General features: G+C 37.0%; 3 protein-coding genes and 1 long non-coding RNA gene across 8 annotated transcripts; 1 reads left to right on the forward strand and 3 right to left on the reverse strand.

Annotated features, from left to right (window-relative positions):
* Positions 1–1,369: 1,369 nt before the first annotated feature.
* On the reverse strand, positions 1,370–5,297 carry LOC147556914 (uncharacterized). Of its 4 annotated transcripts, XM_086663410.1 has the most exons (7): positions 5,203–5,297; positions 4,942–5,116; positions 4,532–4,744; positions 3,697–3,749; positions 3,483–3,527; positions 3,343–3,387; positions 1,370–2,053 (listed from the first exon to the last, which is right to left on the reverse strand). In XM_086663410.1, the coding sequence occupies exons 3-7, from the start codon at positions 4,661–4,663 to the stop codon at positions 1,717–1,719; spliced, it is 612 nt and encodes a 203-aa protein (XP_086519536.1). In that variant the 5' UTR covers positions 4,664–4,744; positions 4,942–5,116; positions 5,203–5,297; the 3' UTR covers positions 1,370–1,716. The 4 variants fall into 4 exon arrangements, with proteins under 4 accessions (XP_086519536.1, XP_086519535.1, XP_086519533.1 ...); XM_086663409.1 differs by having other exon boundaries at positions 4,532–5,116; positions 5,203–5,288; XM_086663407.1 differs by having other exon boundaries at positions 4,942–5,250.
* Positions 5,298–12,584: 7,287 nt separating this feature from the next.
* On the reverse strand, positions 12,585–13,161 carry COPT5 (copper transporter 5). The gene has a single exon (XM_086663411.1). It carries the CDS (start codon positions 13,097–13,099, stop codon positions 12,659–12,661), a length of 441 nt encoding a protein of 146 aa, XP_086519537.1. The 5' UTR covers positions 13,100–13,161; the 3' UTR covers positions 12,585–12,658.
* A 1,536-nt stretch (positions 13,162–14,697) lies between these two features.
* Positions 14,698–17,224, reverse strand: CCX4 (cation calcium exchanger 4). The gene is made up of 2 exons (XM_086657903.1): positions 17,121–17,224; positions 14,698–16,991 (listed from the first exon to the last, which is right to left on the reverse strand). Exon 2 carries the CDS (start codon positions 16,836–16,838, stop codon positions 14,895–14,897), a length of 1,944 nt encoding a protein of 647 aa, XP_086514029.1. The 5' UTR covers positions 16,839–16,991; positions 17,121–17,224; the 3' UTR covers positions 14,698–14,894.
* Positions 17,225–18,548: 1,324 nt separating this feature from the next.
* On the forward strand, positions 18,549–20,896 carry LOC147556917 (uncharacterized). 2 transcript variants are annotated; one of them, XR_015235218.1, is made up of 3 exons: positions 18,549–18,729; positions 19,835–20,375; positions 20,458–20,896. It is a non-coding gene; the product is annotated as an uncharacterized LOC147556917 (long non-coding RNA). The 2 variants fall into 2 exon arrangements; XR_015235219.1 differs by having other exon boundaries at positions 19,944–20,375.
* The last annotated feature ends 1,452 nt before the right edge of the window (positions 20,897–22,348 follow it).

Here is a 22,348-nt window from a genome sequence, read left to right on the forward strand (position 1 = left end):
ATGGCCCCCAACTTTGTGACCAGCTTTCTGCCTAGCTCCCTACTTTAGCAATAATTCTCATATGGCCCCCTTTTTCCGTATCTTTAACGGTCCGTTACTCTCTCTGCTCCATCTCATTTTCTCTCTCTGCCAAGTCACCTATCACGCCACATCATCATCTTCTCCGGCATAAGTCGCCGACCGGCCAAATTTCCGGCCGGCGACCTTCAATTTTTTTATTCTCTCTCTCTAAAAAAAATTTCCTTTTTTTTTAATTCCTCTCACGTCTCTCTCTCTCTAAACTCTGGTGAAGGGGGTTTCCCTTCTCCGGAGGTCTGTTCGTGATGAATTTAGAGAGAGAAATGTGAGAGGAATTAAAAAAAAAATATTTCTTTTAGAGAGATTGAAGGTCGCCGACCGGAAATTTGGCCGGCCGGCGACTTATGCCGGAGAAGATGATGATGTGGCGTGATAGGTGACTTGGCAGAGAGAGAAAATGAGATGGAGGAGAGAGAGAGTAACGGACCGTTAAAGATAACGGAAAAAGGGGGTCATATGGGAATTATTGCTAAAGTTGGGGGCCATTTGGGAAATAACCCTTTCTTTTATAACTCCGTTAACCAGTCATCATTTCTCTCTCCTCCATCTCATTACCTCTTTCTGCCACCTCATCCGGTCGGCCGACAATTTTTCCGGCCAGCGACCTTCAAACATAAAAAAGAAAAAAATTCTCTCTAAAATATATATATTTTTTTTGGTCTTCTCTCCTCTCTCTCTCAAGTCTCAACAGATCTATAGAGAGAGGAGAGAAGACCAAAAAAAAAGAGAGGAAATTTTTAATTTTTATTTTTGAAGGTCGCCAACCAGAAAGTTGTCGGCCGACCTTCGTTGGTGAAGACGATGAGGGTGGCAAGAAGATGAGGTGGCAGAGGCGATGAGATAAAGGAGAGAGAAATGATGACTAGTTAACGGAAACTCAAAAAGAGAGCCATCTGAGTATTTTTGACAAAGTAAGGGGCTAGGCAGGAAGCTGGTCATAAAGTTAGGGGTTATTTGGGAAATAACCCTTAACCTTACAAAATAAAGATGATAGTTACTTTGTGAACAAGATTTATTATAGTTATAATCCACCCTAGGACACTCCAAATGACTTTGTCCAACCAATTTGCTACCTCATACATTTTGAGATCAATTTACTTAATCTCAGCACACTTAAAATGTCTTTGGAGATCAATTATTTGAATCTTATTTCCTTATCTTTTTGCTACCTGCCAAGTAAATCTTTTTTTTGACAAAACCTCCAAGTAATTTAATATAGTATAGGTCAGATGAAAATTCTTGTTGAATTACATACATCGGTGTGTTTTGAGATGTCTCCTCGTGACAAATGTTGAATAATAAAAATTTTCCACTTTCAACAAGTTCACGACCGCGTTAGGTTTCTTTTCACATATTCATTAATGTGTGTATTTCAAAATGGAAAGAATTTATGTCTTCACTATGACTTCAAAATCACATCTTAGAATATACTATGCCCTCCAAGTGCAGCCCCTACCTCCGAGCACAAAGAAAAATGCTAGCTAATTTAATCTCAACCCTTTTATCGCCTGATTATATTACAAACCTAATTTTATCAGACATACCTAACGAGTATACGTGTCTTTATCAAAATTTTGTGATGGGAGACCAAGGCTCCAAAAGCATATGTGTTTGCACTTTCAAGTTCCAAATGCCACCTCAAAATAGACGGCATGGGTTACATGAGATTTTTGTACTGCAGGTCAGGCAACTACAGCATGTTGTCTTCGGGTACGTAAGGCAAGAACAACATGTTGTACATCTGATGCACGAGCAACAATCTGAACATGATTTTTTGGATGGAAACATGCAAGAACAGCAGCAATTCTTGCAAGAAGTTGTCCCCAAGCAGCTGCAAGATTGACTGAAGCAATCGCAACAGCCAGAACAACACCTCTTGTTCTTATTCACCGATTGACATGAATCACAGTTGTTTGACGAAACCGAGCACCCACCAGAGCAGCAAATCCACGATAAATTCAAACAGGACTTTCCACTGCTCATTAAGAACAAACAAGTTACTAATTAATGTAGAAGTGAAATGCCACACGGCTAGAATTGATAAACCACCTAAAAAATGTAGATTGACTAAAATATTTGAATACACAAGTTGGTCTTTGAAATATAAAACATTTAGGGCATGATTTATGTTCTCAATGAATGTGCCATTTCTCCTTGAAGGAATCTTGTCACGACAAACATAAGCGAAAAAGAAGATGAAGAAAATTGTGAAAGATTATCAATTTCCTATCTAAACAGCAACTGAAATGTTCATGGTGGTACATTGTTATGATTAACTTCAACAAATGCGTTATAATTAATACGTGAAAACTGGTGAGCACAAAGATAGAAATTAAGGGCACGCCTGCTTAGGCCTAAGTGCCTAATTAGAGCAACTAAAGAAATGAACTACACAAAGCTAACACAGATAAGACAAGAACAAGAGAAAAAGTGACACTGGAGAGCTAATTAACTCCAAGCCAATTCTTAATTTGCCCAAAGAAAGTCAAAATCAATTGCACATTCGACTATGCTTGTAGGGTAACTTCCACTTCAGTGGTGTCAGCACCCATAAACACAATCAGCTCCTGACTTCCAAAAACAGTAAACCATGGGGTTTCGACAGCAGCCCCAAATTGCAGTTTATGAAGAAGATAACGGACGAGTAGTTCATAGGTTCTAACTCAGGCTGCGATTTTGCTCAGTTTCTTTAGGAAGGGCAGGAATCATATCCTTTAAGGATCCACAATCCTATTTCTCCTCCATAGAGTTTATAAAGTCACACAAGCATGTGTACTTTTCGTAACTTTTTGTAGTCAAAATGGCTCCTAACCAGCTTCAAGAATGAGGATGTTCGTATACTTTATGACGGAATATGAGGTTATGACCACTTTTTACTATTCTCCAGTCCATATATGCTTCAGAGAAGCTGATTTTTGTACCATATAATCAGAAGAGAAGAAGACTGCATATGTGATCTATAACTCATACAATTCCGGTTAGTACAAGTCAATAGTGCAACGAAATCCTGGGCGGTGCTAGTTGGGTGAAACTTGTGTAGGTGCTATTTTCAGTGAAGACACATCAATTAGAGCGTTAAGCAAGTAGCGGACCCAACCAATAAGGATAGACCAACATCTAGTACAACTACAGAAGTGCTGACGTAAAAAAACGTCCTTCCACTCTATTTGTGAAGTTAATGTGTGAACTTCAAGGAATCTACGTTGGAAAAAGTAATTTGCAACATATAAAAAACAGAGAGAGGCTTGGAAAAGGAAAATGTACCATAACCACTTGCAGAAACGACATGGTTTATGGATCTTCTGATGTCTGTAACAATATGAAAACCATAAATATTTCAATATCTTACGAATTTACATTTGATATGGTCTTAACAAAAAGAAGGTTGAAGTAAGTAACCATACACTAGTATCAGGGGATCCGGGTTTCCTCCTAGATAACTGTCAACCCTGAAATGTATCACCTTACATCAGCTCTCTACTAAGCAATAAGATAGAGATATGGCCTATGTTGCTTAGGGAAAATAGTACAAACAATGTTCAGAGTTGATAAAATTATCTTCAACAAATCTATTCGGAAACCAGAAGAAACAACTAAGTATTAAAGAACTAAACATACTCTTTGCAACTTCTGGAAGAAGGTTGAAGGCTCTCGATCGATTTTAACTCCCCCTGCTCCAAAAAAGTTGCATATAAGATTACATTATCAACAATGAAAAAGATCGAATAACTGAGTAGAACTTTTACTAAATAAATGTAAGTTGATCGCTAATCATTTACAATAGCTTTTCCATAGCCGAGATAAATCTCCACGGTAGTTTGCCGAAAGAAAAAAAACAAGCCTCCCTGGTGTAACAACTAAAAATTAGGAAATACGTACAACATCACAGACTCCTCATCACTCAAGTCTTTGCTGATATGAAATATGACTTTATGCGGCTATGCCCAGCCATAATCCCGGCCAAATCGGGCATAGTATCAGCCCTGGCCGAATATTCTCACCCATGATTCTCTTTCTTCTTTATGTATGGGATGCTATTCAACCAACCTCTTTTAAGTTTGCCCTGTTTTCCCTCTTCTTTTCATTTCCTTCTACATTGGAAATTCTTAAACAGTACCCATGAAATTAAAATTAAAACAAGTGCTGATTGAATTCTTCTCCCTCTATTTAGCTAGTGATGAAATTAGGATTCAAATTTCACAAGCCTATTGGTCTTAACTTTAAAGCCAACAACTTTTTATACAAAAAGTGTATCTCTCTAACAAACAAACAAACAACAAGTTTTCCTTTTTTAACCTGAAAATGACATCTATATTGTTCAAGTTTCCTATTTTTATTCACTTCTCATGCAAAAAGAAACAGTCTTTCTCAGTTTACCCTAATTCATGAATGTGTTACTGGAAATATATAACCCTAAAAAAGGAAAAGTGATCTACTATTAACAAGGTTTCACCTCTAGAAATCCAATCTCTCTTTCCAACTTTTGAACCTTAACAAGCTCCCTGTGCTTCCCACTCATATCGGGACATTTTGGTGGAGATCTAGGGCAAGGATACGCTGATGAAGGAGGAGCTGAAGAAGCCATCGACTAACACTATAATGGTCAGAAGATTACCGGAATCCGTCAAAGACCAATGGGCTTCTCTCAAAAGTAGAAGTTGATAATCTGAGAAAAAGAAGAAGAAAACAAGTTTAATTGTTATTATAGGTAAAAAAGAAGACCAAATAGGGTTTATGAAAGTAAATGCGACGCTTCTGAAAGGTCTGAGCAATAGCAGAGATTAGCTACATGAATGCAGCTAATCCTAAACCCTAGATTTTAGAAAGCAATAATAATGATAGTAGTAGTAGTAGTCTATTTACTCAAAGTGGAGTTTGATTTCGAATCCGATTTATATCCATAAAAGAGCTTAAAGAAAAGAGGAGTTGTAAATGTTAGCACTGATTTTTTTCAGGTGTTTGATTCCTGGTTTTTTTTATTTCTTTTTAGTGTTTGATTTTGACCAGAGTGATGAGTGATGAGTCGAGTTCTCTCTCTCTCTCTCTCTCTAGTCTCTAGTTCTCTCTCTCTCTAGTCTCTAGTTTTCTCTCTCTAGTCTCTAGTTCTCTCTCTCTAGTCTTTACTATAGTTTTCTCAGTAACAGAAACTCGACCAGCCGATCACGTGACACTGGTGGAAGAATCAGAAATTTTCAGCATTTATGAAGTTCGGCTCCTCCGTTTTTTTTATTCCAGAAATAGTACTAAAAGTCTAAAATAGATGGATTGACCCAAAGACCCAAAAGTTTTTGTTTTGAGAAATAAGACCAAATTCTGGAGCAGAACACAAATTAGTTGGAGTAGGTCCACACGATATATGTACTTTACACGATATTTACGCATTTACTATTGAAGAAATTTCGTTTTTATGTTTTGTTTCTGATAAAATTACACGTTTACCATCCACTAGAATAATGGCACGACAATTAACAAATGAAAATTGTAAAACTATTTGTATTTTACTCGCTGTTTACATATTTTCATTAAAGAAAATCTCGTGTTTATGTTGTATTTCTGGTAAAATCACATATTTACCATCCACTAGAATAATGACACGTCATTTTCTCTTTCTCTCTAAAATTACTTTATTTTTCTGAAACTTTATTTCCAAAACGTACAGTACATAATCAAATGTTCAGTACATCCACTAGAATACAACCACTTTGAATATTTCACGGCCGCAAACTTCATCTAGGTTGGTTCCTCCGAGACTTCTGAATCTTCAAATCGGGTTCGAAAAGATCCTTCGACTACTGCTTCTGAAGAGATTTCTCGATATGATTCCGAGCCCGATCCTTTGGTAGATATCTTGAAAAGTTCGACGTTTTAGGTTGGTGGAGTCAAAATGAGAAAAGATGCCCGATTTTATCTCGAATTGCTCGTGATGTTTTTGTTGTTTCCGGTTTCTACTGCTGCTTCTGAGTCTGCCTTCTCTTTCGGAAAGAGAATTTTGGGTGATTATAGAAGCAGTCTAACTCCGAAAATGTTGGAGTGTTGTGTTTGTCTGAAAGATTGGTGGAAACACCAACTTAATGTTAGTATGATGCAATTTGACCCTTTGAACGACGGATTTCCAGAACCGGTTCCCGAGAATCCATCGTCTTAAGTTCAATTTCTGTAATTTTTTATGAAAAGATCTCTAACTTTTGATGTCAAGAGATTATATTATTAATATTATGGATGAAAATCAGTTTAACTTATTTTAATTAATTTTATTTTTAATTTTATTTTTTTAATTATTTTTTATTAAAAAAGCCTGCGGGCCCGATCCACCCGAGCCCGTTAGAGCCCAATCGGGCAAAATCAGATCGCGGGCTTGAAGAAACTCATGTTTGCCCGACCAGAAGTGCCCGATATCCCGATCGGGTAGCTTACTCTTGAGCCCGATCCGCCCAAGCCCGACAATCAAGAATCTGAACCCGCCCCATTCCAACCCTTAGTGTACATATGATTTTGTCATATACACCTTTCATATGTCTTACACTTTCTGGGAAAGAAAGTATAGGACATTTTGTTATGTACTGTACATTTTGTACACATTTCAAATTTATCACACTTCTTGGGGAAACGTATAAGACATTTTGTTATGTACATAATCAAATGTCACGTATTGTACAGTGCATAATCTAATGAATTACAGTGCATAATCTAATGACTTACAAAGCAATTCCCCTTTATTGATCATCAACATCGTAAAAATCAAAGAAAAGAAAAAAAATACATAATTCTTCCCAATAGATCATCATCATCCTCATACATACAAACCTGCAACTAAATTATTTCATCTTCAAGCTTTCAAACTTCCAAATCTTTTACAAGAAAAAAAAAATTCAAATATGTCTAAAAAAGATCTAGACATGTACAACAAAATTACTCCACATAACTTTAATGTTGAATCCTTTAGATCTGTTAAAAAAATCTTTTAAACCCCATAAGCTTTGCTTCATCGATTTTGTCATGAACACTAAAAGGAAGAAGATCAGTCATTTTTTAGAGAGAGAGAGAGGTGAAGAAAATATAGAGAGAAAAATTTAAAGGTAAATATATGAAAGAATATAAATTAAAGAAGATTTCTTCCTTTAATGGGATATGTAGTAAATGGAAAGATGCACTTCTGTGAGAAAATTGAAAGTCTTATTTTGTACTGTCAAGGACATTTCAGGATGAGAAACAAAAGAAAAAAAGAGAAAAGCTAACGTTTTTCTGTGCATTTGGACCTGCACAGTATTCTTTTTTCTTTGGTAGGTCAGGAACTCATTAACTCCTCAATTTTTGGGTCTCCAAACTATTTCTGACTAAAATATACATTTTATCCAGTTCAACAAAAAAAAATACATTTTATCTTTTTATTTTTATTTCCAATGTTGGTTGTTTTACCTAAATTAGTAACGAACCCACAAATTTAGGGTTATATGTATTCCGAGGATAAATTTGACACTAACATGTTTCTCCAAGTTAATATTGACCTCCAACGTTATTTTCATTCTATATGTTACTCGATCTTATTTTTTATTTGTTTTGGTTTCTCTCTCTGAACTCGTCTTTACCTATTTTTCTGACTCGTAAAGCCCCAACTTGGACCCTACCATTGAAATTGTCATGTACCTTCTTTTTTTATTCTCATTATCTTCTTCTATATTTATGGTATCCCTTCTCTTAGGCACTTTTTCATGTATGGTTTCAACAAAAAAAGAGCTGGACTTATGTCGATTCCATCATTTAAGATATCGATACAGAAAGGGGAACTTAGGACAAGTGGTCCCTTCTAAGAAATTAAAACTAATCTTGTTCCTTTTTCAAAGAAGTTAGAGGTTGAAGGCTTGGGTTTAAAGTTTAAAATCACCTTCACGGAGAGTGGTGGGGAAGATGATGAATAGTGGAACATGATGAAGGATATATTCATTCGGTCAAAAGAAGATGTCCTTCCGAAAGAGTGTCCTTCGACTAAGATGACAATGCACTCAATGTGTCAGTTAAGATAACGATGACTTTTTCCAGAAGATCATCTAGTCCGGTCGAATTAGGGATCGTAATGCTTAGCTTACGATCGTCAGGTTACTTCGGTAATCCGCGACTAACATAGATCGGATCCTACAACGGGTTACACCAAAGAGTGGTGGCTTGATCAGATAGAGTTGACTACTGGGAACTTGGCAAATAGGCGGACCAGGTCCATCAAACAAGCCCAAATGGTTCGGATGAGATTCGAACAAAGATAAGAAGAACCAGGCCGAAAAGGGAGGTCCAGGAAGGCTAAACGGGGCTGACCATGAGATGGCCGACCAGGAGCATGGGACAACCATATGATGGTCGACCATAAGCATAGGTCGGACAGACCAAGCCCATTAAGGGGCTGGTCTGGACGGCCACATAATAAGGAAAACCCTAGATGGCGATTCCCTCTCATCTAAGTGTCCTAGTCAGAAAGAATTCTGACTTATCTTTTTTGCGGCCCATATTGAATCCTAATTGGAATGAGATTCCTATTAGAGTTTCTCTATATAAGGATCATTATAGAACAGAAAAGGTGTGAATTTTTCTCAAGAGAAAAACTGCCCCTCTGTCTCTCCGACAGCTAAGTGGAGAATGAGGGTTTTAGAAAAAAAACTCCCAACCTGTCTATCTAGTCAAAAGAAGAATGGTTCTTCTTCTCAACCTTCAATGAGGTCCTAGATGACATTAAAGAATGGAGATCAAGTCACTTGCTCGGGTGTCTCAAGTAGAGGAGCTATACATGAAGCTCTCATCTTCGGTATAAAGGCATTGAAATCAGTTCGAGGGAAAGCGAATAAGGTATTCTTTTTTCAGTTTCTAGTTCATTATTAGTTATTGCATGTGATCCTGGTAGACTAGTGTTAAACATATGATGTTTGAGATTCCGCTTACAACATTAGTTAGATGAATAGGATAGTCCAAAACCCAACAATGGGTTGAATACTTGGATGAAATCACCTGCCACGTCACGGGCATGGATCTGTGTCACCTTATCTTAGGTCATCCTTGGCAATCAGATGTTGATGCCACTTACCGTGGGCGTGCTAATACCTATAAATTTCTTTGGAATAAGAAACTTGTTGCGTTGCTGCCCCGTGAAGAAAGCTCTGATCGAAGAACTGAACTCCCTTAAAAAACGGTTCAAGGCGAACCTCTTGAGAGAAAGGGAGGCTAATGCAGATTGTACTGGGCCGATCAACCAAGATAGTGGGTCTCACGGCCGACTGAATTAAAGGGTCTCGCGACCGAGTCTATTAGGTTTAGGATTTAAGAGTTTCTATGTTTGAGTGTTTCCTATTAGGTCTAGGTTTAGGAGTTTCTATGTTTGAGAGTTTTCTATATTTAAGAGTCTTAGTTTGAGTCTGTCTAAAAGAGTCTAAGTTCATATAAAAGGAAGTCAAGTCTGTCATTGTTATTCACCTTTCCAGAGAATTATTAATCAAGTTATCGTATTTCCTTTACTTTATTAGTTCTTTGATCAAGTTTTAGTCTTCTTTTTAATTTCCGTTGCATCTACATCAAGTTTCCTCCCGCTAAATCAATGAGTTCTTGTTTGAGGTTATCCCTCAAACCAGAAGTTCCGACGAAGGAATCTTTCCCTTTGCCTAAACATATTTAGAGAGGAAGAGGAAGAGGGAGAAGAATAGAAAGAGAGAGAGGAAAGAATAAGGAGAGAAATAAATGATGGTCATGGTCAAAGGTGGTGGTCGCATGTTGTGGCTGGAGTTTGGACGTGGCGGCAGTAGTTCAGAGGAAATGAAGAAGAAGCCAGAAAATTCGACAAAAGTCATTATTTCTCTTCAAAATTTTGTAACCGCACAAGTATTATTGTTTCCCAAAACACCTGCCTTTTAAGACTGAATTTCAAAAAAAAAAAGTTGATATCTCTCTCGCAAGAGAAAATAACCGTTTCCTCTCTTTTCTCTATCTCTTAAACTACTTTTCAGATCTTGGTGTTTTTAGGAGGAGGGATCCCTCCTCCGAATTTTCCTCTTTGTTGTTTATATTATATCTATAATAAGATCTTGGACTGTAGATTTTAGAGAGAGATTCTATGAAATCAAATCTTATTCCACACAGTTCTTCTTATTGATTCTTCCTCTCCTCTTTGTTCTTCTCTCTCTAACATGGATCACATATTCATTTTCTAAAGTTACAAAAATTAAATTCGATGAAGGATTTAATCCATTTGTTGGTGATTTTATATGTTTAAGGAATGGAAGTATGGATAAAAATGTCAGTGAGAAAAGAAGATTCAATATCGCCGAATTCTACGATGAACAATTCAAGAAGATTGAAGAGGAAATTACAAGTCAAGAAAAAAAAAAACTATCAAGATTTCACTTTTATTAGTTTCATATTATTGTTGTATTTTTCTTTTTGTCGACCTTTAGGGTCTTTAATTCTCGATCTATAGAATTTTTTTGTCGACCTTTAGGCCATGTTTGGCGCGTGGGAATGGAATGTGATTCCCGTAATGTGATTCCTGGGAATCAGATTACTGTAGTTTGATGTTTGGTTTGACCAGGAATGAGAATTGGATTCCTGACATGTTCCTAATTAGGTGTTTGGTTCGTATAGAAATAAGAGTAAATATTTGTAAAAGTTCACTATTACCCTTACTTAAAGTACATAAACTACACATCAACTCTTTTTTTTAAGCATTAAATATACATATCAACTTTGTTATATATTAAAATCAGTAATTTTTTTTCAAATTCGTAGATATGAAAGAATAACATGATACATCAAAAGGTTATAATTTAAAGATAATGATAAACATCTTAATAGTAAACCTAAATAGAAATTTATCTAAAATTAAATTTTGTTCATAAATCATGAATAGTATTTATTAATACCAAATCCTACAAAAAATAAAATTGGTAATTCAATATTTTGTTAAAGATATATTTGTCAATAAATATTAATATATATGTGATTTCGAGGGTCTTTAATTCTCGATCTATAAGATCTTTGTGTCTGTGTCTAGTCAATTCTTTTCCCTTCATGAGATACTTTACATTTGAATGTATGTAACTCTCATGAAGTTTAAGGGGGGGGGGGGGTAGTGGAGCAAGACTTTCGCGGACTCTTGAGAGTCCGCGAAAGTCTGAGGCATTCAAATCCAGACATTTGAGAGTCCACGAAAGTCTGAGACATTCAAATCCAGACATTTGAGAGTCTATGAAAGTCCGAGGCATTCGATTGTAGACAAAACATGTCCCAGACTTTGGTGGACTTCATAGTTTGATGAATTTGTGAAGGATTTGGGACAAATTTGGAAGCCAAAATGTCTTTCAAAAAACAAGAGGCATTTGAAGTCCATCATGTGATCAAACCACAATAATAATATTAAAATAATAAATGTCTACCAAATGTCCATCAATGTCCACAAATATTCACAGATGTTTACGAAAGTCGAAAAATATATTTTTGAAATGTTAGTATAAATATATTATTTCATGTGATTAAACAATAATAATAATATTAAAATAATAAATGTCTACCAAATGTCCATCAATGTCCACAAATATTCACAGATGTCTACGAAAGTCGAAAAATATATTTTTGAAATGTTAGTATAAACATATTATTTCATGTGATTAAACAATAATAATAATATTAAAATAGTAAATGTCTACCAAATGTCCATCAATGTCCACAATACTTACAGATGTCTACGAAAGTCGAAAAATATATTTTTGAAATGTTAGTATAAATATATTATTTCATGTAATTAAAAAATAATAATAATATTAAAATAATAAATATCTACCAAATGTCCATCAATGTCCACAAATATTCACAGATGTTTACGAAAGTCGAAAAATATATTTTTGAAATGTTAGTATTAATATATTATTTCATGTGATTAAATAATAATAATAATATTAAAATAATAAATGTCTACCAAATGTCCATCAATGTCCACAAATATTCACAGATGTCTACAAAAGTTGAAAAATATATTTTTGATTAGCACAAATATAATATGCATTACACATTCTGTCAATGGACTCAAGATCTTAAAATGTCCCCAGGACATTTTGTCTATGGATCAAATGTCTTGAAATGTCTATAAAGACATTTTGTCTACAAACTCTCAATGTCTTGAAAATGTCTATGAACACATGTTGTCTATAATAACTCATCCGAAATATCTTGAAATGTCTACGGGACATTTTGTCTATGAAAGTCCCGCTCCACTACCCCCTAAGTTTTCAGATGAGAGGAACAAAAATTCTACCATGTGCTTTGTGATGTTGAGATGAATGAAAATATGGTTTTCATAAAAAAAAAAAAATAAACAACTTTATTTCGGGGGATTAGAAAGTGGGTGAAGTTCTAACCACCATATGTCTAAATTCAATATGTGTTCCACTAATCAACATATTGTATTTGTACCTATTTAAAGTTTACCTTAACAAAGATATCAAATATACAAATGAAACAAATTAAATCAAAACAGAATGTTTCTGTAGAAAAATCCAAATTGATTGAGGAGAAACAAACATTAATCAACAGATGGATCATAAATATCTGATAATCAAGCACAAGCACAAGGATTATCAACAACAACCACATCTTCATCTCCACATCGAAAGATGAGATACCCTAAAGTAAGCCCTAAAACAACAGCTATGAATACACCACCATTAAAAGACATAATTGAAAGCATCAGAAGATAACCAATAGCCGAATTGACACCAAATAACACAGCCACCGAGAACTTTGCCGGTTTCCGACCGTATTTTTGAAAGAGAAATGGTGTGTTTATAGTTGAAGAAGAAGAAGAAGTTGGATTAATAGGTTTTCCCTGTGCGATGTTCTTGAATCTGAGACGTCTTTCTTCCATATATTGGTAAAAGATTGAAATTAAGAGACAAGCAAGTAATGTCAAGAAGTAACTTGTCCATGATTCTGTCCTCCATGAATCGATCAAGAGTGTTACTTTCTTATCCCAATAGAAGGTCATGTGCATCTTCATCTTCCTCCTGTTCGGACGCTCCTGTGATCTTTTTTTTTTGGAGAGAGAGAGAGAGGGGAAGAATTGTGGGTCTCTTTACAGTATATCCTAAATGCAAACATAGGGTCGATTATAGCCATGAGAGTTCGCATAATTACTAGAATACCATCAGCATGATATGAACCGTATCGTTTGCCTGTTTGATATCTAAGGGCCCGTTTGATACGTTAGGAAGTCTGAGTAAGAAAACCATTTTTTTTCTGACGGGAAAAAAGTCGTTTTTTGGTATTTGGTACACCACGAGAAAATGTAATGGAAACATCTAGAAGCACCCGAAGATATTACTGTTGAGCGCCCGTTTTTAACACTTAATTGAGGCGCCAATTGCAATAAAGTCAAGCGCCTTTAGAAGTTTCCAATACCAGATTCATCATCTTAGATTTTCTCTCTCTAAAATTTATCTTCCCACGACAAGAACATCAAAAATCACGATGTCAATTCAATTCAAATTCTAATTCATTGTCAATTAATTTTAAATACAATTCATTTCAATCCCTAACTCAAGAAATTTCCAATACCATTTGAAGACAAAAAGAACTCTGATTCATTAAGAACAATTCAAACAGCTCATGGAGAACTCAAGTTAAACGCCCCAATAAAAATTAATTCAATTGAAACCCTGATTGAAGAAGTTTTCATTAATAGACATGATAAGTGATCCGAGAATATAATGTTAATACTCATGTAATTTACATCAACATTTTTCTAGAAGGAGCAACAGTTAGTTTCCATGGGAGGAGATAGAGCGCAAAAAAAGAGAGTAAGAAATCGTTTCCTCATTTTTTTGATGATAAAATATTTGAGGTGTTTTTCCAACCTTTTTTCCCATGAGAAAGTGACTTTCACACTTTTTAGGTCTAAACAAACAACGGAAAACTGATTTCATAAGAAAATCGATTTTCCCACTTCATTTTCACACATAACAAACAAACCCTAAAAGTGGAAGGCTACATCGGCTTATACCTTTTCAATTTGAAGGTTCATCACCTCCGATATGGTGACATAAATATATATATATATATATATATACACTGATAATAATAATTAAGATAAACGGCAGGATTTACAAAATGGTAATAATAAATATATATATATATATCTGCCAAGGTCATATAAACTAACATGTTTATACGGATTAATTACACTGATAATAATAATTAAGATAAACGGCAGGATTTACAAAATGGTGGCCAATCAAGGCAGGCGACTTTTTAAGGGCGGGGGCATGTAAGTGTCCCCCATTTCAGATAAGTGTAACCTCAGAATGTAGAAACAATTTGTACTCTTTGATTATGTCGTGAAACAACTGTAGAAACAATATCAATAACTGATGGGACTTGGATCATTACATTATGTCACCATCTTCCACCATATCAATGATAGAATTTGAATATAAGAACTTGATAAAATAAAATTGTAATATCAAAAACTTAAAAATGAAACTATCGAAAAGCTAAGAGCTTGAAACTTGAACGAGACTTGGATCATCACAGAGTGTCACCATTCATTCCTCCATGATATAAAGCACATTTCTTTAGACTATTCAAACGTAATTATACTTTTAGAACAAATTTTCTACTTATTAAGAAAATAATTGATCTTTTCACAAGGAGATAATCTCCTACATTTTCTATGTACATTATCGCGCTTTGTGTAATCACAAGCACATACCTAGTCACAAGTACACAACAAGCTCCATTTGCCTCTGGCATTTACTTCTCTCTTGACACCATTTGAAAACCAAAAAAAAGAAACTTCAACTAAGACCTGCTATTGAAACAACACCCATGGCACTGCTCAATCTAACAAAAAGGAATATCACATATATGATTATAAGCCCAAACCCTAAGTACCTGTTAGGTTGCATATTATTCCGAAGTAAAACGAATAAAGCATAAATAAGTCCCAACATCAGAAATCCTATTGTATAAACCAGACTCGTGTCTCGTGGAACTATGTATGATGCAGGTTTCTCGGACCAAGCTCCGATTAATAATGAGATACCCAAGCCCATAAGTGTGTTGAACATAGGCCCTGCATAGCAACCTGACATGGCGATTTGTACTCCATCCCCACCATTCATTGCCAAAGCAACATTTGACATCAAATCACCCATAGAATTTCCCCATGCCAATACAGTTAATCCAAGGATTGATGGGTTGATTCCTAAAATGACTCCTAATGCCACCAGGAGTGCAACAAGCTCGTTGGCGACAATGTAGAACCAGATGATACTCATAAAGAATCCCCCAAATACCCACGGAAATAAGAACCTTCGAGGTGGGTTATCAGTTCTCGTGAATTGAAATGCGAGAATGCCAAGAACTATGCCAACAACTGAACCGACTACGTATGAAGCTACTCTGCTTTTAGTGCCGATATTATCTTGGGTGTTCCACAGAATCGCCAAAAGAATGGGAGCTAACAAAGCACTAGCAACAGCATAACCTTTCGACCAGCGTTCTTCTTCCACAATCGGAATAGTGAGCCGTCTTGGGAGTGTCAAGGGCATCTCCATCAGAGAGAAAAATTTCGAAGTATAGGAGAGTGGTTTTCCGTCAGTTTGTGAATCATCATCAACCCAACCCCATAACGGCCTAGGACTTTCCCCTGTACTAAGTTTCAGCGACTGATTTGAATAAATAGCAACATTTGAAGCCCACATCCATTGTGGCAATGTATTATGGAGATGTGGTGGATCATTTTCATGGTCGAGATCGAGCAATGGACTGTAAATAGATTCATCATCTTCACTTCCCTGAGAAAAGATGCTTCCTCTAACCGGAAGCAATGGTGTCACCACATCCAACCTCAGCTTCTGTGCGTGTTTTCTCAATATCTCATTTGCAGCAACTGAGAAGGCATAAACAATATAAATCGAAACGAAGGCAATTGCACCTACAACACTAACCTTGCCAACAAACAATATCAAAGAGAGGGACACTAGTGTAAAGAGAAAGAAACTTATATCTCTGATAAAACATCTTCGATCAATCTGAACTCTCTTTTCCACCACACAAAGAGAAACTATTCCAACAACGATACATGTTACAAAAACAGCTCCACCCAAGACACTATTTAGACCCACATCGCCAGCATCACTTCCCACAAATGCAGCTATACTAGCAAAAACGTCAGGAGCTCCATTTCCTAGAGGAAGGAGGGAAACCCCAGCAACAGTCGGAGGAAGTTTCAGAAGTTCAGATAGCTTCTCTAAAGAACAGCAGAAGTAATCTGCAGCTGTATTACCCAAGAGATAGAACAAAGCTCCAAGCCATAACCCAATTACCAGATACCCAAATATATGAAAATTCTGGCAATCACAGTAGAAAAACGATATATAATCGAACAATCCCCCAGAAGTGCACGAGGGATGAGCTTTCAAGAACTCACATTGACTAGTGTAACCCTTGTGATTCTGTAATCCTGAACAAATTCCAGGATTTTGCACTGTCAAATTGTTCTCTTTCAAAACCGACGAATTAACCCCAACTTCGATAATTTGCCTGTGTATAACCTCAGAACTTGAATCTAGAGGCAGGATAATTGAATTTAAAGGGTCATGCTTGCTAAACGAATTCCAGGGTTTAATATCTTCCCGAAGGAAGAAGAAAAGAAGTAGAACAATACCACATAAACCATTGAAAATTCCACGATAACGACGATTTCTTAGATGGGGAAAACCGATTGATTGCTCCATTTTATTTAAAAGCACTTATATATAAATATATCTCTGAACTAATTCGACCAAATATGCGAATTTAAGAAGCGGAATTTGTATAAATAAAGAGCTCTTTTAGAAGTTTCAATCAGTGAAAAACTAAACCCTAGTTTACGTTTTCCGGGAACAAATCTGGAGTAATAACGTTCGAGTAAGGATTACAATATATATAAAAACGTAATTGGACGTTAGAGTAGGAATTCAATCCAGGAGATTCCGACTAAAATTCGTAATGAGATTAGGGTTTTGAAGAAGTGGTACCTGCTTATATTTTAGGTGATGCCGGGAAGAACGACGGAGACCCTCTCTCTCTCTCTCTGGAAGAAGACCCTATCAGCGCATGTGCGGAATGTTGGAGGTGGAGTGAGGGAGTTGATCGAAGTCTAGGGTCGTTCTATAGGGACCACTAAATATTGCTACGCGCAACCCACTGACTGCTGCAGAATATCGGGATTCCTTAAGAAATTTGTTAAGGGTGCTTCTAAAGGCACCAAGCCAAAAGGCTGTTAGCATCCATCTCTATTAGCACCAGGCTCAACTGCTCATTTCTCTGTTAGCACCGTTCAACTATGTAGGCACCAGTCAAAGCCAACTTAACCCTAACACCTCCATCCGTTTATCACAAAATCAAACAAAATCTATCGGACGGACTGAACCAGTCCGAGCCTTGAGAGGACCAAACGGATCAGTTAATCCGAAACTTAAGAGGACCAAACGGATCAGTTGATCCGGGACTTAAGAGGACCAAACGGATCATCTGATCCGGGACCTAGGAGGACCAAACGGATCAGCTGATCCGGGACTTAGGAGGACCAAACGGATCAGCTGATCCGGGACCTAAGAGGGCCAAACGGATCAGCTGATCCGAGGCTTGAAAAACATCCCAATCCTCACTCTTTCTCGTGAACTCGACCATGACCAGCTCCTCTGCTACTTCTCACAAGGTTTTCTTCATCTTTCTCTCTCTAAAAACTCTTATTCTCATCTCTCTCTCTCTACCTTTCTGAATCTTGCTATCTTTCTTCTACATTTACAAAGAGGATATAGAAGGGATGAAGATGAACATGAGAAGGAAGAGGAGAGAAAATGAGTTCATTTTGTGGATGAAATTTGGTGAAGAAGGAAGAAGAGAGTGGACCTATTCTTTTCAATTTTGTGTATTTACTAACAGGAATAGAAAGTAAATAAGTAAAAATGATTTTTTTTTTTTACTTACACTATCTAGATGAGCACACATGATTTTTGTTTTGGAAAAAAAAATGAATTGGTATTCTTTTTATTTTGGAAGAAGAAGATGGAAGAAGCAAATGAAGGTGAATGTCACCCACATTAAAAACCGGTGCTTATAGAGAACTCGGGTCAATGGCTATTGACCCGAGTCAATAAAATTTCTGGATGCTAACAACCTTTTGGTCCGGTGCCTTTAGAAGCACCCATTTGTTAATTCAGATGGTGGCTGAAAAGATCTCAAACCAAGGGTGCCTTTAGAGAAATGATTATCCAAATAAGGGAAGTGTTATGGGCAAAACGATGGGAGCGGCTAGAAGCACCCGTTCGACATGCTGTTAGCACCCGCGATCTGTTAGCACCCGGTACGGATGTTAGAAGGCACCCCAGAGCACCCAGCATTGACCAAAGTAAAAATTCACAAGTCCCGGGCCCAACATCACTTTGCCCTAATTTCGCTTCCAGCCAAGAGAGAGAGAGAGACAACCGACGAGAGAAGGCTTCCTAAATTCGATTTCTTCATCTTGTTCTTTAATTTCTTGCTCGAAGAAGAAGATCCTTCACCTCTCGACCGTTATCTTGCATACCTTGCTTCGTTCGTGGTGTAGAAGGAGAAATCCAGGACTTTCAATCTTCATTTTAGGTTAGGGGTGGGATTTTGGTCCGGAAACCCGGAATCCGCCCACGATCGCCCGAGTCCGAAGCGTCGGTGACTGTCCGTTGCCCGAATCGGTCCGTACCCGCCCGACCGAAAGAGCTTAAGCGGACGGACGCGGGCATAGGTCCTTACCCAGTGGTCCGACCGAATCCGCCCGCTTATATTGTCCGCCCGACCGAATCCGTCCATACACGTTCGTTTATCCTACCAGTTATACCCGCCCACCTATATGATTGATTTTAAGCCTTTAGATTTGTAGGGTTAGCTACAACCGTTAGATTTCAAAAATAAAAATATATAACCCTAGAAATTACTTTTCTTAATCTTATCTTCACCTCTCTACTTCTCCAGTCTCTCTCTCTCTCCTCCAAAATCTCAATATCTCATCAGTAACCCTTGAACCCACAATACACCGTAGAACCCACAATGCACCGATCGTAATCCATGTGAAGAAGAATAGAACCGATCGTAATCCATGAAAAATCTCAATGATTATCTTTTAATTTTGTATTCGTGTATTTTTTGAAATTGTAAAGTGGGAGTTTAGAAAGTTGTATTTAGTTACTAAACAATTTTAATTTCGGATAATTTTTTTTTATTTATTCATTAGTAACCGGTGCCCGACCGACCGATACCCGGCAGGGACGGATCTACATGAAGGCCAAAGGGGGCCATGGCCCCCCTTGACTTGCCGTAAATTGTTTTAGAAATGTTGATTGCTCTCTGGTTTATCGCATAAATAAAGTTCGAGTCACACTCATGACATATATGTAGTGTGGGTGAGATGGTAGAGGTCCGAGTTTCGTATGTGAGAGACCTGGGTTCGAGCACTGGTAGACCTAGATTTTTCCTTTTATTTTTTTGGTTCGGCCCCCCTTGACTACTACTCCTAGTTCCGTCCCTGATACCCGGTTTGCCCGACTATCAAAACGGTCACGGACGGGCACTTTGTTAGAGAAAAAACCGAAATGCCCGCCCGTTTTGTCCGAATGTCCGAATGGACACTTAAGACTTATGCCCGTTCCGCCCGGACCGGTTGACTTAGTGTCCGTTTCCCGCCCGTCCGAACCGATTCCCACCCCTATTTTAGGTAAGGTTATAAGTTTTTAGTTTTTCTTCAATTCATCTCAGTAAAGGAAGCTTATTTGTGATTTACATGTTAATAATGCTAGGAAGTACTTGTATCATGTTTGTTTAAGGAAAAATTATAGTGATTTGGGTTGAATACTTAAGATCAGAAATCTGTGCACGGTCGGACTCGACCCAGTTCGAATGGTTTCGGAGATTTCAGTTCGACCTGTTTCGGAGAGGTCAGTCCGACCTCGTTCGGAGAGGTCAGTCCGAACAGAATGTTTCTTGTTCTATTTCCTTATTTGTTTTTCTTAGTTGTGTTTATTCTCCACCCTAGTTTATTCCTTTATTTACATGGCTGAGCGTGTTCATCCTACCGGGAGCGAGAGGTCTCGTAGAGTCCAGAGACGAATGGGGGTTGATACTACGGTTCCGATCGAAGAACCAGTTGCTACACAACAGGAGGAACCTGAATCAGACCCTTATCTTGGAGGTCCGTCAGATCGATCTTTGCTTCAAGTGTTTGAGAAACACATTGCATTTCTATTTGGAATAAACCGGTAAGTTTAGTCATAACTTTGAATAAAGAATTTATTTATACTTTATAATGTTTATTTACTTTTCGTTATATTAATTTTTCAGGAGAGACCACCTTTGAAATTACATAATCATGCTTCCGCTGTTCTAACCGGATCTCTGTCAAACAAGACAATATACGAGTCGAAGAAAGAGCAAGTGTGGGACTTGGAACGGGAGTGCGCCGAAGTTCAGGCAATGGTGAAGAAGACGCGATAGGCTCACATTGCTAAGTATTCGTACCAAAAGTTGAATCGAGTCCTACTTTCGGCATTTGTGGAGAGGTGGTACGAACAGAGCCGACCCTGGCTCAAAGCAAGCAATGCCTCGCTTTGGGCTAACAAATCTTTGGGGCCACATATATGATGGTGTCTGTAAAATTTCAACTAATTAAGTGTTTAAACCAAGCCCAACCTGTAACTAATTTATGTAAGAACGCCTATTTAAGATGCCGTGGCCTTATTGTTGTAGATCCTTTTCCACAAATGGGCCCCATCAGATTTGTAACATTTGCAACAAATTACCTTTGGAGTTTGAACTATTTTTTAAGTACCTCACGGCTCCATCTCTCCGTCTAATCTCTGACTTCTCTTGAGGTCACTATTTCTCAGTTCTCACCCCATTTCCCATCCTCATCCTCTCATTTTTATCTCTACATTACTTTTTTTTTCGAGGAAATTTGTTCTGAATTTATACTTGTTGAAACCAAAACTTGTTAATTCAGTATGGTTGTTGGTGAAATAGAGGAAACAAATGAAAAATGGTCAACAACTTGATCTCTTTAAGTAGGCAAGTATACCTAGTCCAACAACTAGAGCAGCTCCTGCAGCTATTGTGCTATTTATTTTTTCGTTGAAGATCCATATGTGTTTACTAGTTATGTAACTTATGTTATGTACTGGTTATCCACTTTTTGAATCCTATAACTTCTTAGAAAAATAGGTGCTTTTACTTTTTGGAAAATATATTACCGTAATAATATTTTGAGTTGTATGAATTTTCTCATACTTTTAAATTAAAATTAATTGAAGTATCGATTTTCGATGGTTTCCATCACTTTTCTCATATTTTGAGTTGTATATATTTAGAGAGACAACAAACACATTACTATAAATTTTGTTGCCACTTGACTTCCAAATGTGTTATGAACTTATAATGATAGTTCGGCTTCTAGGTACTAAACGTAGTTTAAGAACTAAAGTTACCTTATACTTTATGTCATGGAATAAAACCCTAAAGTTTTGATGCCTAAAGCAAGTAATCTATAAAATTTTGACGCCTAATGCAAGCAATCTAGAAAACCAAAGACAAAATGGTCAAAATATTATCTGGTCTCATTTTAGTGTCACAAAGTGTCTGCTATCTAACTGAATGAGGAAAGATGTTTAACTTTTATATAAATTCTATAAGATGGTCTCTTGATTGGCCTAGGTTCATGAGGGCCTTAGGTGGACTTTGAATTTGAAGTTAATATATGAACCTCATTCTTGAACTTCGCTTCGGGCCACTAAAATATCAGGGCCGGTCCTGGGTACGAAGACACCACCACTTTCCATATTCCCTTTGGAGAGTTGACGATCACATTGGAAAGACGTGAATCGTATATGTGGTATTCCGGTGATAGGTGATGTGGTTTGTGTACCCGAGGAAGACCATGAAAAAGATATACTTTTGATGACTGAAATTCTAGGTTTAAAATATTCATGTGTTGAAGATGAAATGGGTACTTCAAAATCGGTCAGGTTGAAATGGTTGAGATATAATTTGAGTGCATCTAAAGCTAGTGACAGTGAATATAGGAAGACTTGTTGTGCTCGAGGATACCTACTTCATCTTTTTGGATCCACACTTGTTGTGCTCGAGGATACAAGTGTTGCCGTGAAAGATTTTATAGTAGACGTAATCCCAACAATCTCAAGCAATGACTTCTTAAAACGATTTGTTTTACAAGTACAAT

The sequence above is a fragment of the Eschscholzia californica genome, unplaced genomic scaffold (genome assembly GCF_041429995.1).
Source record: "Eschscholzia californica isolate CP2 unplaced genomic scaffold, dmEscCali1.0.p SCAF_2, whole genome shotgun sequence".
Lineage (NCBI taxonomy): Eukaryota > Viridiplantae > Streptophyta > Magnoliopsida > Ranunculales > Papaveraceae > Eschscholzia > Eschscholzia californica.